Here is a 19,117-nt window from a genome sequence, read left to right as displayed (position 1 = left end):
ACGCCAATTAGCACAAATGGTAAGTTCCGACAGTGCCTACAAGTGTGCCTACTGGCCGCTAGATGGCAATACCGGTTTCATATGTATACACCTGGTATTTGGAATTATCTGACTTTTAATTTAAAATCAGTAAAGATAAGTTAAATATTCAAAAATAAACAGAAAAATTAAACTATGAACGTTCCAATTTTAATTGTTCTACTTTTAAAAAACAACCTATTATACTTAGAAAAATTCGAGTAAGTTGAAGAGATATTCAGAAGTTTTGAAAAAATTCAAAATCAATTAAAAATCTGAAATGATTTCAAATAATTTAAACAAAGTGTCTACAAGTGTCAAAAAATTCCGGCCAGTAGTGCAAAATTTTCGGTGCAAATAGTACACGGCCTAATTTAAAACCAAATATAGATTTTGACAGATTTCGAATAAAAATTTAGAAGCTTTTTAAAAAGGTTGAAAGGCTCCAGAAGAATAAAAACATTTCCTAGGGAAATTAAAAATTATTTTTTCTGTTAAAAAATTAATTTTAAGATAATTATCAACAAGATTTGTAAAGATTTACTAAATTTTCAAAAATAAATGTGAAAGATTGTAGGAAATTTTGTTTATTTGGCAGGGTTTAAAAAATTTGTACTTAAAATTCCAATAATTTTAAATAATATTTAGAATTTCTAGAAAAAATTTTTAAATAATTTAAGGTTCTAAAAATGCAAAACAAAATGTAAATATTTCAAAATTTTGAAATAAAATCTTGAAGCATTTTAAGGATTTTAAAAAGTTTATTAAAAAAATGTAATTATTACATTTGTAAGGGCTTAGGTTAAAATTGCTTAAACTGATATAATTTGGAAAGTTTTTAAATTCATTGATTGATTTTTCAATTTAGAGCATTAAAAATGACAACTTGAATTTATATTTTTTCAACTATTTTTTGAACTTCAATTTTAAAAGTTTAAATTTAAGAGTTGCACTTTGAGTGCTTTAATTTGCAATTCAATTTTTATTACTTCAAATGGAAAAATTTTTGGCTTTAGAGTTCGATTTTTGAAGCTTCATTGACCGTGAAAAATTTTCGCGAACCAAGAAAAAACCGGGCATTTTTTTTATTAAACCGACCACCCTGTTATTAGTTTAAAAAGTACTAAAAATACATACTAGCAGATTACAAAATTAATATTCTATTATCATCATCGGCATAATTTTACTAAGAGAACCAGTTTAGAATAAGTTTTAAAGAAAATACCCCGGAACGTTTGAAAATTTTACCACTTATTTGTTTTAAGTTCAGATCTTGGCAGAATACAAGAAAAAAACAGCACAGCTTTGTACAAACGTATATTAAATTCTATGGAAATTTACCTTTGAAATGAGCTCAAGAAACTCTTTATTCAAACCTTTTTGCAATATTTCTAAAAGGGTGGTAAAAAATACTTAAGTCTTGTATCATTAGACGCATACGTGTTTTATCTTTCATCCGACTTGAGTAAAAAAATTAATTTGTTTTATTATCAAAATTATATGATTTTACGCAACTAACAACATCTCAATTGTACTACTAAATTTTTGTTGATATTTTGCTGATATTTGTTTAACGTTGTTATTATTCTTGAACTTAATTAAAAATAGTATAAAAATAAATTATTAGTCAAAGTCAAATTTGAGCAAAATTCGAATAAAAAATTTTGTAAACAAATAAATTTGAACGCTAAGAATTGAACTGTTTCGATTAGAAAAGCTTTAGTAGTTGAACAAATGTAAACGTCGCATTGAAACTTTATAAACTATTTTCAATTTTTGAATAGTTTCTAATTAATAGATTCATAATTAAACGCGTTTATTCCATTTCAAATCCCATTTAAGTATTCTTTCAGTTTAAAATATTCGATTTTGAATCCATGAAATTTAGAGTTTTTTTAATAAGTGATTTTTTAGATATTTCCATGTATAAATAACAGTTGAATAATTGAAGTCGTTTGTAAAAAAGGCGTCTAAGTAGTGTTTTAGTCCAAATTAAATTATTTAAATACGCAAAAAGGGCCTAACACATGTCATCTACAGAATTCTGCAATAAAATTATATTAATGATCTCTAATAAATCTTAAAATTGATTAAAAAGTATGACGATTGTCAAAAAGAAATCTAAATATTGTAGTAGTGCCTTTTTGATAAACAGCTTCAATGATTGATTTGAAACGATTTAAAATAAAAAAAATTAACCTCTACTTTAAAAAGTGTCTAGCTTTAAACGAAATTTAAAATACTTCAATTATTAGTGTTTCTAACATTAAACTGCTTCAAAATTATATAATTTTCAACATTTAAAAATTTATTTATTCATTCTTTACTTTGGAGTATTGGAAATAGTAACATGTATTTATATTTTATAATTAGAAATCTTTCAACTGCTATAATTCTATGATAATAGTAATTGAAATTTAAGAAATTCAAATTCAAATAAAATCAAATTCAAAGTTGTATTGACATCCAATAATCAAGTTAATGCATAGAATTCCTGAAAATAAAACCAAGAATCCAACTACAAACTTTGTACAACCACCACAAAATGCTCCTATTTTAATTTAAAAAAAAAGGTTTTTTTCCTACAAAAAAATCTTCGAACAAAAATAAAAAAGAGGAAAGAAAAATAAGAAGGCAATCCAACCAAATCCCCTTCCTTTTCTTTTTTTATTTCTTTCGTCAATTAAAATATTTTTTGGTCGAAATATCAATTATAACCTTTTCATTTCAACTGAAAGTTTAAGTATTTGATTGAAAATACAACTGTTTGGTTGGAAATTAACATTTTTCTTAAAAGTTCATATTTTCTGATTAAAAATTTAACTGTTTTTAGAAAATTCACTTTCTAATTTTAAAAAATTTTTATGTAAATTTAACTATTCCATTTTAAGTTAATTTATGTAATTTGATGAAAATTCGTCTTTTTGTAGAAAATGAAACTTCTTGATTAAAAATTCGACTGTTTTGTACAAATATCATCTTTTTGGCATGGAAATTCAACATTTTGGATGATTTTTTTCCTCTACTTTCTGAAACATTTTTATTTGAAAATGCATCTCTTTTGGTCATGTTTTTGGCTCGAAAATTTAACATTTTTTATGAATTCTTGCTTCTTTATTGACTGAAAAGTTCTTCTTTATTGAAAATTTGTCTTTTTGATATTAAAATAGTTTTAGTGTAATTTTTTAAATGATAGTAAAATAGTTTCATCGCTTTAAAAAAAGTGTCAAAAATTTGGTTTAAAACGTGTTCTTTTTGGTTCAATTCAGCTGTTCTTCGTGTAAAATGAAAAGCGAAATCGTCATGTCATTTTTTCACACAAAAAAATGGTGTCTACAAAAATACCCAAACAAAGAGGGGTTTCGTGGTTCAAAAGTTCAGAAAACAACTTTATGTAGTTTATGTACGAGCTCTAAAATAGACATGGAAATTGGGGTGGAAAAATAAATAAAACATTACGAATACTTTAAAAGAATTGACTTAGGTATTAACGATTTCAGAGAACTGAGAAATTAATTAATTATCGTCTTACTTGTGATTCCAAGCCATTTTTTGTTCCCATACTCTGTGGCCACAATTTTTTGAATCGCCTGTAGAAACTTGATTAAGTCAGTTTCCGTTTCATTGCAGACGATAACGTCCCTACATTATTAAAAAAACAATCAGTAGGTTAATTATATGAAATAAAGATATAAGAGTTCATAAAATCAAATCAAAATGAGAATCTAACCTGTAATCTCCCAATTGTTCAACATATCGTCTCGCAGCATATTCTCCGACAAATACTTTTTGAGATAATATGTTCTTCACAAGCTTTCGGCAATCAGAAACGCCGGGTGGAGTATTGCCACAAAATTCTTGTGAATCAGTGGAATAATCCATATCTGCATAATTTATAATATTAAAACAAAGTAATAAATAATTTTTAACCGAAACTTATTCAAAATTTAAAAATCTTATTGTGCTGAGGTCTAAAACATTTCTAAATTAAACGTTTAAATCGAAATGTTTAAAAAATTTGTCATTGCCGAATTGCACACAAAACTGAACAATCTCTAATTTTTAGTATTAAAAACTAAAGAGCTTTGAATTTTGGAAGTTGTAATCATTATGAATAGTCTTAAGCACAGGGATATAAAAAAACTATTTTAATTACTATATGCAATCTAAAAATAAACAATTTTACCGCTAAAAGAATAAAACGTCAGCAAAAACATTAATTCCTAACCTAAAATTCCCAATACACCAAAAGAATAAATTACCTTATTTTTAAAAGCAGAATCTTGACACTGTTGAATCCAGTGAATTATCACTACGTTTCTGAAGAGCTTTCACACAAATCAATACGATTTTTGATATCACGAATGATAAACCGATAAAACTGACAGCTCCGAAAAACATAGACACCACTTTTGAATTTCGTCTTGAACAGATTAGTAACAAGTATGATCAAAGTACAAGCTACAAGAATTTTTCGCAAACTGATCTTGCACGATCCAAAATCAAGATGGGATATCGCCAAAGGTTTTTTGTGAAATTTTTGATTCTTTAAAACATTTTGTTTATTTTTTTACCGATTATCGTTGACTTCTAAGCCGACTGCTCCTCCTCAAACAACACAATCTTCTCGCATTTTGAATATTATTTGCGTTAATTTTCTCGCAGTACGTCTTCCTTCAGATTTTTAGCTTATTCATATTCGTAATTACTATCACTGACGTGTCTTAAAATAATAATTTAGAATCATTTTTAACACTGACGATGCAGACGACATTTAGACCTTTGACGCCTTTGACCAAAACATTGAGTACACGGAGTACACCAACTGAAACAGGGCTGACACACACAGTGGTGCCAACTACTTAAACAATTTCAACTTTTACATTCTCATCACTCATCAGAGAAGGTATTAGCAGAGGTATTAGCAGAGATGGTATTAGCGTATTAGATTTGTGTAAAATTTGACCCCCCCCCCTCCCCCAGTTTTTGTCAAATGTCCACGTTTTGAGACCCCCTGAATCCGAAAAACAGGTTTTTACGAATCGGTCTGTCTGTGAACACGATAACTTTTGCAAAAATTAATCTATTAGATTGCCCTTTGGTACACTTGTTTAGTGTCCTAAACTAAAGGTCAAGTTCGTTATAGCCAGCCATTTTGAATACTTCTGAGACCACTTTTTTAAAAATTCTCTGTACGGTTATTCATAGAATTCAAAAAATTTAACAATTTATCCTAATGAATTTTTTTGAAAAATCAAAAATTACTAGAGTTATAGCATTTTAAAAATCCAGAAAACAAACTAAAATGAACAATTTAAGCCAAACAATGCATGATACAAAAAAAAGTCTGGAGAAGGAAAACGTTGCTTTTTGAAAGCCCTACAAGATTATGATAACAACTTTTTCAATTTGGTCAAAAAGTTGAAAATTCAAAATTTGATCGTACAAAAAATGTTTGAATCCACATTTTTTCATGATTTAAAAATTCTATGTACGGTTGTTCATAGTACTCAGAAACTAGAACAATTTATCCCCATGACTTTTTTCTATAAAAAGAAAATTATCAGAGTTAGAGCATTTTCAAAATCCAAAAAAACAAACTGAAATGAAAATTTTATCCCAAAAATCGCATGATTTGAAAAAAAGTCAAGAGAAGAAAAATTTTGCTTTTTGAAAGCCCTACTGGTCTATGATAGCAAATTTTTTAATTTGGTCGAGAAGTTGAACACTTCAAATTTGATCGTACCAAAAATAATGAGAAATCCAAAAATTCCATTTTTTGGTCAAACTATCCAAAATACGAAAAATATGAAAAAGCTCAAATTGTGCCCCCTGGAAAGAACTAAAAATTAAGAATGAATCACTTTTCGATATAAGCTACGAGAAAAAATGAGACAAAAGTTGTTCATTCAAAAAAGAGCTATAACTTTTGATAGGACAGTTATTTTTTGCTTTAGTAGTAAAAAATAACATTCTAAATAAAAATATTAAATTTGATTGAAAAAACGACACAAGGTATGAACTTAAATTACCAGACAATAGTTGTTCGCCTAAAAAGATCGATAAATTTATTATTAATTATTTTTCGATAGAACGAATAGATTTTCTTTTAATCGTAAAACATAAAATTAAAAATAAAAAATTTAACTTTTTGGAAAAAGCACAGAAAAGACGAAAGGGACATAGAATCCTATATAGGATCCTATATAGGTTTCTGTATTAGACCCTATACAGATGCGCAGTAGTTTTTATTTAATCGTAAAAAACAACATTAAAAATAAAAAAAATATAAAAACAAAGAAATAAGAATTAGTATGTTTCAATTTTTATGCATATCATGAATTGTAATGATATACATTTATTGAAATGATACATATTTCAGAGCAGCTTATAATACAATTTAAAGCAAAATAAGAAACAAATACAAAAATAATCATGATAAATAGAATTTGCTTTTTCTTTTGCAATGTTTTAATAAGTAATCCCTGGTAGAGTTACATAAAAAATGTATTATAATTGATATAAAAGTGTTGTGTATAATGTAGAAAAGTTAACAGGTTGGACAAAATCGAGTGCGAAGCTCGAGATACGTGATGAAAATGTGTTCGTTAAAGCCAAAAGAGCTTTAACAAAAGAGAGTTCAAAAATCACAAAATTACAGTTGTCGGTCCGTTCACCTTTGATTCTAAAAGGTCTGTGCCCGAATGCGGAAGGAATACAAAGACTAAGCGCGGAGTGCGATTGCCCTCAGTCGCGTTCCGTAGGTGCGCTTAAACTCTCGAGCTAAGCTTTTTTAACGAAAGAGAATTCACAATCACAAAATTTCAGTGGTTGCAGAATGTGCGAAAATATAAAGACCGAGCGCGTAGCGCGAGATAAATACATAATCGAGCGCGAAGCGCGAGATAAATACAACATCGAGCGCAAAGCGCGAGAACCAACATTCGCACGCTCAAACTTGCGAGCGAAGCGTGCGATAAGAATGTGCCCACGTAGCGGGCAGATTTTTTTAACAACATTTTTTAGTTTAAACAATAGTATTTTATTTTACCATGGAATTTCAGTAAAAAAATTAGACTGATTAAATCGTAGATAAATATAGGAAATATTATTTTTTTGTGTGTACAATTTTATATTCAAATAAAAGATTACTGTTTAAAAAAAATCATAGTTCAAAAGAAAATTGAAACTTAATTTGCATTTTTTGGCAACTACATATTAAACATAAATTAAAAATATTGTTTTAAATTGTTTTCTGTACAATAGGGTGGTCCGAAAATGTGTTGAAAATTTTTTCTTGAATTTTCATGAATATGCCCCCAAAATTTTTTTAAATAAAAAATAAATAAATACGTTTTTTTAAAATTGTATTTAGAGGTCCCGCAAGCCTCATGAAGTTTAACACAATTTTTTCTAGAAATTTTCACTTTTTGTCCATTTTTAAATGTGAATAAGGTGATAATTAATCCAACTAACCAAACATAATTTTTTACAATTAATTATTATGTTTAATAATATTCTCTCTGAATAATGCTAGAAAGTTGCAGTTTTTTCTAAAATTTTCAACTTTGGTCCGCTTTTCGCTTAGAGCGAGATAATATTTGATGAAACTTGAGTTTTCCATTTTTTTCGGAATAATGTATTTTTACTCTTTTGCTAATGTAACATGTAACATGCAAATGTAACATTTCAGAAAAAACCGCAACTTACTGGTATTATTCTCAAAGAATATTATCAAAAATAATAATACATTGCATAGAAAATTATTCTGGGTAACTTTAATTGAATATTGTCTCACTTGTTTAAAAAAATGTATTTGAACTTTTAATTACAAGTCTAAAGTATTAGTTTATATATTGTAAACAATTTTTACTGAAAGAAAAAAAAATATCGCCAAAAACTCGCAAAACTCAATTTTTACTTATGGCGTTTTTTGGGACCTTATAAACCCAATATTGATGAGTTTATAAAGTAGTGCACTATGTAACAAGGGGCGAAAGGAGCAGACTTTTCCCGCGGGTGGGTTTACTGCCCGAGTGCTCGAATTCCGATCAACTAATTTTGTCTTTCGCCCGAAAATTTTTCTTTCGACCCGCAAATTTTACTTTTGCCCCGTAAATGCCGTTTACAGAAAATATATGCTACTTTCGCCCCTATCTTGAGGGGCAAAAAGGTGGCCATTACTGTCAAGTGTGGAATAAATAAATGCATTCATTCTTTTGTAGATTCTAACAAAGAGGGGATATGAATGATTTCAAAATACATAAACTTTGAATCAAGTAGTTGAATTTTCAACCAATAAGATTACTTGTGTATAAGAAATACGAAATTTCAACAAATTACACAAATTTCCTAAGAAATAGTTCAATTTTTGAAATAAAAAAGGATGTATTTTCAACCTAAATACAATAATGAAATTTTTATTACAAGAAATTAATTTCGAACAAAAAAAGAACGACTTTTCTATAGAAAATTTAAAGTTTGTACCGAATAGTTGAATTTTCTACACAATTGTTGATTTTTTTCAACCAACAAGCTGAGTTTCATACAAAACAGTTGAATTTTCAAAAAATAAGTTCATTTTCAATGAAACAATTAAATTTTTAAACACATTGCTAAAATTTCAGTTAAAAATTGCTCTTCAACCATTCTGTACTAAAAAAGACTAATTTTTAACAAAATAAATCAAATAGTTAAAATTTCAACGAAAAAAGATACATTTTTTATAAAAAATGGAATCGTTAAATTTTCAATTAAAGAAATTAATTTTTTCAACAAAAAATATGAATTGTCAACGAAAAATATAATAGTTGATATTTCAAGCCAAAAATATTTAAACTAAAAATTTAGAACAGTGGATTTAAATAAGAAATACGCATTTTCAACAAACCAGTTTAATTAAAAAAGCATAAAAGAGCCTTTGACGTACCCCTCCCCCAAAATTAAAAAAATATTACGCAATAGCGACACTAGGTTTTAAAAGGTTGGAAACTTTTTTGAATTTTTTTTACATCATGTCTCAAAGATTTCAAATTTTTTTAAACTACTTATACATCATCAGAAAGATGCATTCTGTAAAAGACCATCGAGTTCAACCATTTTTACCCAGTGGGCACAAAAATTTAGCGACGTCTTTACGACATCGTTACGACATCTTTACGGCAATTTTACGACATCCTATGTCCGTGTCTTTACCATATCGTGAAGACATTATAAGATCATACGACGTTTTTACGATATCGTAAAGACACCGTAACGACACGGACGGTTCAACGTGGAAGGATATGGTTGAAAAAATCAAGACTCGTTTAAAGTAACAATTTTTTTAATGAAGCTGGATCAGACACAAAAACTAATTCTTTGCGCATTAAATGCAAAATTAAGTTCCTGCAGTTTACAAAAATCGTGTTAATATGTGTGACTGTAAGCCTACGATAAACCTGACTACAATAATTAAATCTTACAATTATCCTTAAATAATTATTGAGATGTAAGCAACACAAAAGGTACAGTCGCAAAATCATATGATCTATGTTTTTCGATTATATCATGAAAATACTATTTGATATGTCGATGCACCCTTGAAAACAACATTCTTAGGGCATCCTTACATTATATTTTCTAATACTTCATTTCATTTCCTTTCATTCTTTGAAGTCTGAAATTGAGCTCCACAAAATGAAGATATCCCTTCTATCTCTTAAATACTCTTCTTTGCACTTTGTGCAAATATACAGCTATTAGTAACTAATAATAAAATAAAGACATCCCACTGTTCGAGGGCTAATCGCAAATTAAACAACTAATTTAAAACAAGAGGCATACAGATATCCTGCTTTATAATCCAACAACTCATCTTAACTAGGCGCATTGAAATTCTAAATTCAACAAGAAATTAGATTAAAAAACTAAACTAACCCACAGGGGGTTTTTGTACACGTACAAAATTTCTTGAGACATAAACAATTGCGCAAGTATAAATTAACAGAGATTCAAGTCAACATAAAAAATTATCCTTTCTGTTTACTCTCAAATTAACTGATAGATTGTAAAATTCATTGCTCTAGATATTTTTAAAATAATTCAATGAAGAGCTTCACCTGCGCAAATTGCAATTTATTTAGAATTACGATTGAGTAAAATCAGGCTACAACTTCGGTATCAATAAGAATCCGAGATTTGCCTACGTCGTATAAATTTCGATTTGAATTTTTATGAGTGCTAGCAATACAAACCAGTGTTTTGTTTCTCGATTACAAATTTAGTGACATATTGTACTACTTTCTCACTAAGACCGAGACTAGGTAGATCTCTTTCGAATTGCTCGAAAGTCACTGCACCAGCCAAGTATCCATTAAGTTTTGCTGCTAGAGGTGAAGTTTTTAGTTGTTCTGAAGATGACAGTCCGAGTGTTTCAAGTAGCCATGGATGATCTTGCAATCGATATTTTTGGTGATAACTGCAATAAAAAAAAAACAACTATAAATATTGTATTGCGATAGGTAAAATTTTAGGGTTTAAAATCTGATAAAAGGTATAGCCGATAGCCAAAAAAATGTTACAACAATTCATAGTTCAAAAAATTGAAATTCGAAATCTATAACAATCCGCAATTTCAAAACCAAAGGAATTTCAAAAATTAAAATTTATTTCACACGAAATAGAACAATTTCAAGCTGAAATTGAACAAATTCAAAGCTGTCGAAATTGTAAAAATACAAAATTTGGACGATTTACACATTGTAAATGTTACAAAAATTAAAAAATGAACGTATTTAATTAAAAATTGTGATTTGAAAACAGCTATCGAATTAAAACGATTACAAATTAATGTTTTGAAGTAATTTGAATCGAAAACATCTGGATATTTTCGAAGCCAAATGTTATAAATTGTAGAATGTAAAATGTGTAGAGTTGCAAATTAAACAATCTTAAAATTGAAAATACTTAAAATGTATTGTACACTTTATAATTTTACTAATTGAAATTTAAATTCGTAATTGTGTAATTTCAAATTATATGGGTATTTGTCCATATAAAGGTGACTTTTGCTTTCCCGTGTGATGTCTTTGCGAATATTTATTGATATATTTTATAAATTGGCAAATTCCTTCTTTTAGATAGCATTGACCAAAAGCATAAGAGATAGGGATTATTTTATCTAAAAAAATGTATTTAAAAAGCATTCAATAGGTGAAAAATTACTTTTCCTTGTTCTCCACTTACAAGTTGTTAAGTTTGAGAAAGATTTTCAAAATCAAATAAAAAAAAATAAAAATGGTGACTGTTACGTTTTAATATTATGCCTGAAAAGGCTATTATTCTTTCATACAGATTTCTAGTTTATGTCACTAAAACACAAAATAATTGTAAGTTTAACAGTTTCCCACTAAGTTTTTTTTAACGTTCGATGACAATTTTATTAGTTTTGGCAACATTTTTGTTCTTTTAAACAGTCTTAATCTAATTATTTGATTACAAAGTCTAAGTATCGCAATTATTTCAAAAAATCATTCACAATTACATAATTTTCTATTACAAACATTAATTATTGAAGAGTTTTAGATTGTAAATATTCATAATTGAAGAATTTCCCATTGTGAATTAAAAAATTTTTAACTATTAAAATTATAAATTATTGAATAAATTGTAAATCTTAAAAACATTTAAACTTTAGATTGAAAATCGTTAGAGTTGAAGCATTTTCAATAACAAATGTTCAAAATTGAACAATTCCAAACAACTTTTAAAATGCATACCTTTAAAATATAAATCGTGAAAATTGAATAGTTTTCAATTCTATATTTTCAAAATCGAAGAATTTTTAATGTTAACTATTCAAATTTGTAGAAACTTAAATCGTAAATCTTTAAAATTGAATAAATTTCATTTTGAAATATTCAAAAAATGTATTTTTAGATTCAAAATTCACGTATTGAACCACCTACTTAGATATTAAAAATTTTGTTCCGTTATTTAAAATGAGCGACCCTAAAAACCTTAGGACGTCAATTTTTATCAAATTGAAACCATTTTCAAATTTTTAATTCACCATATAGGATTAGCGAAAATGAATTTTGACATTATTTTATCAAATTTGTATTCAGCGACCCTAAAAACTGTAGAATAATATTTTTTATGGAAATCGGATCACTAATGCAAATTTAAAAAAATGACCGATGAATTCTTAACAAAATTGTTTAAAAAAACATGAAAGCAATATTTGTAAACCCAAATATTTATAAAATTACTTATTCTTGCACAGTTAAATAGTTTGGAAAAGAAGAACACATATTTTAAAATAATTTTGCAATAAAAATTCTTTTTTTTCCCAATAGACAACATAAAACTGCTTTACAACCATATAAAAATACCTAGACATTTCGCAGTAATAGTTTAAAAACATCAGGTATAACATAAATAATCGTTTTGAAGACAATCCCATAAATAAACTATACCACCTGCTATAAATGTCAATGAATCATTAAGATTTTGCAAAACTACCGTGAACATCGACAGAAATTCATGCGTGAAAAGCACGCACCAAGTGTCATGTCAGATAAAGATAATTCTGCACATATTGATACATGTGCTTCAAGGTACTTATTAATCACTACGAACACGAGTATGATCATTTCATTCAAACACGAGCTTTTAAAAATTAGAAATATATTCATCGAGATATAGACATACATTAGGGTAGTCAAAAGAAAAACTTGTTTTTATTTTTCGAAGTCCGTACCGTGACAGTCTGTTTTCCCTGGGTAAAAAATACTATAATTCTTTTAGATTAAAAAAAAATTATTTAAAGGTTGCAATCATCAAATTTACGTAAAATAAGAGGGACCATTCACTCTGAAATCAGATGAATCTTTGACGACGATTGCATTTGATTTCATATGAGTTAATTTTGGATTTCATACGATTGCTTACATATCTTCCCTATTTGCCAAAAAAATGTGTTGTAGCAATATTATGAGTATTTAAATTTAAGAAATCGGCCCGCTTTGAATAAAACTTTATCAAAAAGATCTCTTTTAGATGGCAGTATTTATATACGTCTTCATATTCTGAAATTGTCTACTTAATTAAGTAAATTCAAAGATTAAGTTTCTCAAAGCTCTGTAGGCTTTGAGGTACACATTCTCATCGTGACAATCGCGCTGCGCGCTCGATTTCCGACAGGCATTTATAATCAGCCTTTGTTGAATCTTGTTTTTTCTCGTAACTTTCGTCGTTTTTCCACACATTTATTTTTTTTGTCAATGTTATTTTTCACGAATAAAACAAAAAATACGCGTCCTATCAAGACGTGATTCTTAACGAAATTGTAGATCTTTTTGGGATAACAATTTTTGTTAATTTATCTTTTTTCGTATCCTACACAGTTTGACTACAAAATGGAGTTTTTAATTATTTTTTGTGCAATCAAAATTTGAATTTTCGATTTTCCAAGAAAATTCAAAAATGTATTATGATAATCTTGTAGGGCTTTCAAAAAAAATGTTTTTCTTCCCTAGACTTTTTTTTAATCGTGCGTTTTTTGGCTTAAAATTTTGATTTTCGGTTGATTTAAAAATTTTTGAAAACGCTAGAATTCTGAGAATTTTTTTTTTTTATTGAAAAAAGTCATTAGGATAAATTTTTTGTTCTTTTTAATACTATAAATATCCGTACATAAAATTTTCAAACTCAGAAAAAAGTGGTCTCAACAATTTTCAAAATGCGCTCACTTTTTGAATTTTTATCAAAAATGGCTGGTTAATGAACTTGTCCTTTCTTTTCCGACCTAAAAAAGTGTGCCAAAGATGGATTTGATCCATCATAAAACCTGATTTTCGGATAGAGGGGTCTCGAAACGTGGAGATCGGTTGAAAAACTGTAATATCAAATTTCGGACAATTCTCATACTTTCTCAATCATGAATGATGCGAATGTAAAAATTAAAACGCAGATTATCAACAAATAATCCCAATTTTTGTTAAAAGTGTGATATTTTTTATATAGTATTGTTATTTATATTTTTCTCTCTGATTTTGATATAATTTCTTGTACAGTTTCAAAGTTTATTTGTAAATTTTAAGAAGTTCAAGAGTGAATGGATTTTTTTTAGATTCAATCTACCTTTTGCCATGGTGAGAAGAGAGAATTTTTTGCCTGAAAAATGAAAACTCACGTTTTTTTCAAAACGCCGCAAAATATGAAAAACGTTAAGGAAATAAAATTATTTTTCTAAAAAAGCTCTAAAAACTGTCTCTTGACACTTTTTTCTATCTCTCGTTATTATAGATATTTTTGCGAAAATATTGATAAAATATTTTATGCTTGATTTTTTTTCTCGGCAATTTTTGGGAGTCTAAAAAATAAAGAGTAGTCCTTTTTTGTTTTTGATCGCAAAACAATTTTATTGTGAAGAAAAAAAAATCTTTAAAGATTTTTTACACATATTCACAAAAATTTGAAAAATACCGCTAGATAGGAAAAAACTTTAAAGAGATATTTTTCTAGAATTTTATAATGTATTGAGGACCAGAGAGTGTACGAGTTTCAGTCTAAAACTCTCAGGGTATATTCTAAGGGACAGGAATAACTAAAAGAATAGTGTTATATGAAAAACGGGCAATATTGAACATCGGGTTCGGGCAGTATTACAGTTTGCAATAAAAACATAAAATAATGAACAACAAAATATTTAATAAATAATAAAATATGTAATGAATAATAAAATCGCATTGTCTGTGGTTACGGAATTTTCCGTGACTTTAATACCTCTTCCATCTATATAAACTGGTTACGGAATTTTCCATAACTTTAACCCCTTTTCCAGGTCGTTCAGGGTTAAATTTATGGAATTTTTCGTAGTTCTAACCCCTTCTCAAGCTTGTTCAAGGGAAACGTTACGGAACATTCCGTAACCAATTACAGGGCCTAATAAAATACATATTAAATAATATGTGCACTTAAATAAATTTTTTTTTCACTAAGAAAGGGAGATTTATTCTAAAAATCTACTGAATTGTTACGCAAAATATTGTCAAAACAACTCTGGAAATACCAATTACCGCAATTCGTGACACATTCGTGACGCATCTGAAGAACTACCGATTGGCGTAATTCCCGGCCTACATTGGAAAATAATAAGTGTAATCATTTTAATGATCTTTTTTTTTAACATGTCAAGTTGATTCCCCCATCAAGCAATATATGTATTAACATTTCCTTAGAATATACCCTTCAGACACTTGCAACCAGTAAATGTTGTTAATTTTGTTTGCTCCTGTAATTTGTTTGAAATAGACTAAAATTTCATAGATTTAAGGAACCTTTTGACAAATCTTAGAAGTATGCAAAGAAACAAATTTTTTGCCACAAACGTGGTTAAAGTTGAGGTGGTCGCTGCGAAATGATTATGGCCACTGTGCAAAGCTCATTTTGTTTTTTCCTCTTCGTATTAAGTAAAATAATGATGAGGTTTAAACGCGTAAAAATTATTATTTTATTATAAAAAATGTCATGATAAAGTACTAAATTACTAAATTACTAAAGTACTAAATACTAAAGACTAAATTTAAACTTTAAACATCAAAATTGTAATTGTTCCACTTTGCAGTTATTTACTTTATAAGTAAAATAATCCAATTTATATTTATAAATAACAATTATTAATCTTCGAAAATTCGCATCAGTTAAAAAAATATTTAAAAGTTTTGAAAATATTTCAACTTGATTTAAAACTTAAAAATATTTCAAAGAATTTAAAACAAAATATAAATTTGTGAAGATTACAATAGAATTTTTTGATGCCATTCAATAATTTTAAAATGTTTTAAGATAATAAAAACAATGGTTCGAAATTCCTGTTAAAATTGAAAATGATATTTAATTTTTGAAAAATTAATTTTAAGAGAATATTTGGAATGATTAAAAAATTAAAAAATGTGGATGAATAAATAAAAATAAACCATTTATTAATTTAGGAATATTCGAGTGAGTTCAAGAGATATATAAAGGTTTTAAGATAACTGAAAAATAATGTAAAACCTAAAAGGTTTTACATTTTATTTTAAGAATTTTAAAGATTTTAAACGAAAGAATTAGAAGTTTGTTGAGCATTTTAAAAAGCTTCAAAAGGATAAACAAAATTCTTGAGATTTTCGAAGAAAATTAACTTATTTTTTATTCTAAATAATTAATTTCAAGAGAATTTTTTTTTTTAATTTAAAAGGACATTTAAAATTGTCAAAAAAGAATATGTTAGATATGAAGGCAATTTTTTCATAATTTTAGAAAAATGTTCAATAATGTTCATAAATATTTAGAATTTTTGTAAAAATTTCAGAAATAACTTGCAATTTCAACTTATTTAACCAATTTTAAAGCAAAATGTAGAGCTTACAAGTTTTTTAAAGCGTTTTAAGGACTTTGAAAGGTTTAAAGATAATACAAAAATGTATTCAAAAAGATTTCAAAAGAAACACAGGTTTTGATAAATGAATGACAATTGAAATGTGCCAGAATCTTCCATTTTATGATCGTAAATCATTGAGTGTTTTAATAAAAAAATTGAAACGTTAATTTTAAAAGTTAAAAATCCAAAATGGTTCCTCTCTGAGTTTTTTAATTTGAATTGCAGTTTTTATAACTTAAATTTAAAACAGTTTTAGATTCAAGAGTTCTAATTTTTCAATCACAATGACCATCAAAAATGGTTATGAACCCGGAAACCGCCGGGAAATGACGGGGAATTTTTTCCCTGAAATAAAACGGCCACCCTGGTATTGGTGCAAAAATTGTAGCAAATTTTTTATAGGCACAGTTGTTGTTAGACAACAATATTACCCTGCTTGCTGCGGACATAAATTGTAGAGGGGCGTGCGACGCGACAAAGCAAAGGGTCGCAATTTTTCTCGATTTTTGCAGATTTCAAATGATCGGATCTTTTTCGAAAGATCCATTCAGATACTGCTGATTTCAGATCATGTGAAAAAGTGGCATGCTTTTAACATTTAATTTCATACCGATTTCAAACGCTGAAACCCGTTGATTCGAGAGTGATTAGCCACTCGGTAAAAAGAATAATTTTCTTATTTATTTACTTTTTTTTTAATATACACATTAGTTTTAGAGGAATATCCATTGAATGAATATTGTATCCAATACAAAGAACAAAACTTTCATTCGGTGTCCGATTAGAAAAAAAAGATTTGGCGCCTGTAAAAGTAATTCAAAGTACGAAATCTTATAAAACGAGAGATATAAGGGCATAATTATATCCCTGAACATTTTTTTTAGGGATTACCTAAATTCTGGGGCATTCCGCATACAATAATCTCTGACAACACGTATCTTGGTCATTTGTTCAAAATCCTGTTTATTACAAATTACAAAACTATTTTTAGCATATATAAGCAAAAATAAAACCTTTTGTTTCCTTCACTGTTGTCGTAGGATAAACCGTTTGCCATTTACAGCATTACAAAAAAATGATTATTTAAACAAAACTGACATATTTGCACAGTTGTAACTCAGAAAATATTTCTCAGGCAAAATTTAAAACTTGTACATTGTTTATATCGAGGTTAGATTTCTTTAAGGCGAAACGTAATCTTCCGTTCGAATGTAAAGTTGTCTCCGTAAATTGTTGTTAAAACATTGATATTTCTAAGACCAAATCATGTAGACATCTCGTTTTTTAATGAAAAATCATCCAGGAGAACCAATGTCAAAATTTTACCTAAAACAGTTGAGAATCCTGTACCTACCATTAATAATATTATTCATGGTTTATAAAATATCTTTCTTCATTGTTTCTAACCATCGTTATAAATTAAAACCCTCAATGAACAGAATTGATTTTTTTTTTAAATTTTTGTATACATCTTTGACACAAATCTTTTTACTCTCCTTATATTTTCTCGTACGATAAGCCATTATTTATTCACAGTCTTTTAAACAATATACTTTTGGAAAATACAAACTTCTTTGAATAATGGTAATTTTCTAGGAAAAACTAGAAACATGTATAACCGTAAAAAATTTTGAAAATCGAAAACAGAATTCTGTTGCATAGTAGCGCATGAGAATCCTGTATATCCATAAATAATTTATAGCTTATTGATCCATTGTACTTTAAAATATTCTTATTTTTCTTAACCTTATGAAAAAAATTAGAAGGGAATATTTTGAAAATCAAAACAATAAAGTATATTTTTCGTAAGATGAAAGGATTTCAAATTCGAATAAACTTCTTTAGGGGCTCAACGTATACTTATTCAATTCAAATCATTTTTACAAAGTTTGCTAAGTTGTAATCGCAATTTTCTCTGGAATATTAGAAAAATTTACAAACGAACAAAAATTTTGAAAATCGAAAATAGTAACAGTCGCTGAAATTTAAAACATATTGTTGAAAATAAGCCATGAAGACCCTAAATGTGTATAGTTAAATTGGGCCCTATTGTTCAACTGTCATTGCAAGATTGTAAACAATTCTTGCGTTCTTATTGATTCAATAGACTTAAGAATATTACACCATCGCGCTATTTCTTCAAACTTTTCTATTGTTCACGTTTTACATTTCTCTAACCTTTTTTAATTATTATATACAGTCCTAAGTAAATGTATTTATTTGTACCAAACAATAAGTTACTTTCCACTACTTAATTAGGAAATATCTCGAATAATCGAATTAGTAATTTTCTACTAATTTTTGTTGGCTTACCTTAGACTAATTAAATCCGTAAAATTTAAATAGCAATTACTTAAATTTTATCAATTTTGATTTAAGGAGGCAATACATTATTTTTTACGTAAGAAAAGAAGCTATAAAATTCAAATTAACTTGTTTACTATTAATATGATCAAATTTAGACACACAAAAAATAATTTAAAAATGCAAAAGCTGTGAAGATTCTACCCGCACAGCAATAAGAAAAGTGTAAATTGCTCAAATAAATGCTTGTTCTGATTATAAGAATATATAATCAATGATTTTATATAACATTAGTTATTCTTTCTGCCTCCTATTAATGTACTCGTATATTGCTTTTCCGTCTAATTTTAGAGATGAAGAAACTATGCAAAGCCTTGCTAAAGAAAA

At 27.5% G+C, this 19,117-nt stretch overlaps 2 protein-coding genes across 3 annotated transcripts in view; both read right to left on the bottom strand.

The window, feature by feature from the left end:
- The window catches only part of LOC117171719, a 7,236-nt gene extending 2,385 nt beyond the window's left edge, over nucleotides 1–4,851 (bottom strand). The window contains exons 1-4 of the mRNA XM_033359276.1: nucleotides 4,593–4,851; nucleotides 4,281–4,441; nucleotides 3,749–3,902; nucleotides 3,551–3,660 (exon numbers count right to left, since the gene is read on the bottom strand). Coding sequence (XP_033215167.1) covers nucleotides 3,551–3,660; nucleotides 3,749–3,900 — 262 coding nt within the window. The 5' untranslated portion in view covers nucleotides 3,901–3,902; nucleotides 4,281–4,441; nucleotides 4,593–4,851. The remainder of the gene's footprint in view (nucleotides 1–3,550; nucleotides 3,661–3,748; nucleotides 3,903–4,280; nucleotides 4,442–4,592) is intronic.
- A 4,474-nt stretch (nucleotides 4,852–9,325) lies between these two features.
- The window catches only part of LOC117171718 (protein phosphatase 1 regulatory subunit 16A), a 42,161-nt gene continuing 32,369 nt past the window's right edge, over nucleotides 9,326–19,117 (bottom strand). Inside the window, exon 13 of one of the 2 annotated variants that reach the window (XM_033359272.1) lies at nucleotides 9,326–10,477. In XM_033359272.1, the coding sequence (XP_033215163.1) occupies nucleotides 10,240–10,477 (238 nt within the window). In that variant the 3' untranslated portion in view covers nucleotides 9,326–10,239. Of the gene's footprint in view, nucleotides 10,478–17,389; nucleotides 17,753–19,117 lie in introns of those variants that run through there. The other variant, XM_033359273.1, reaches the window with a different exon arrangement.

The sequence above is a fragment of the Belonocnema kinseyi genome, chromosome 4 (assembly GCF_010883055.1).
Source record: "Belonocnema kinseyi isolate 2016_QV_RU_SX_M_011 chromosome 4, B_treatae_v1, whole genome shotgun sequence".
Classification (NCBI taxonomy): domain Eukaryota; kingdom Metazoa; phylum Arthropoda; class Insecta; order Hymenoptera; family Cynipidae; genus Belonocnema; species Belonocnema kinseyi.
This window is presented reverse-complemented; position numbering and strand designations above follow the sequence as displayed.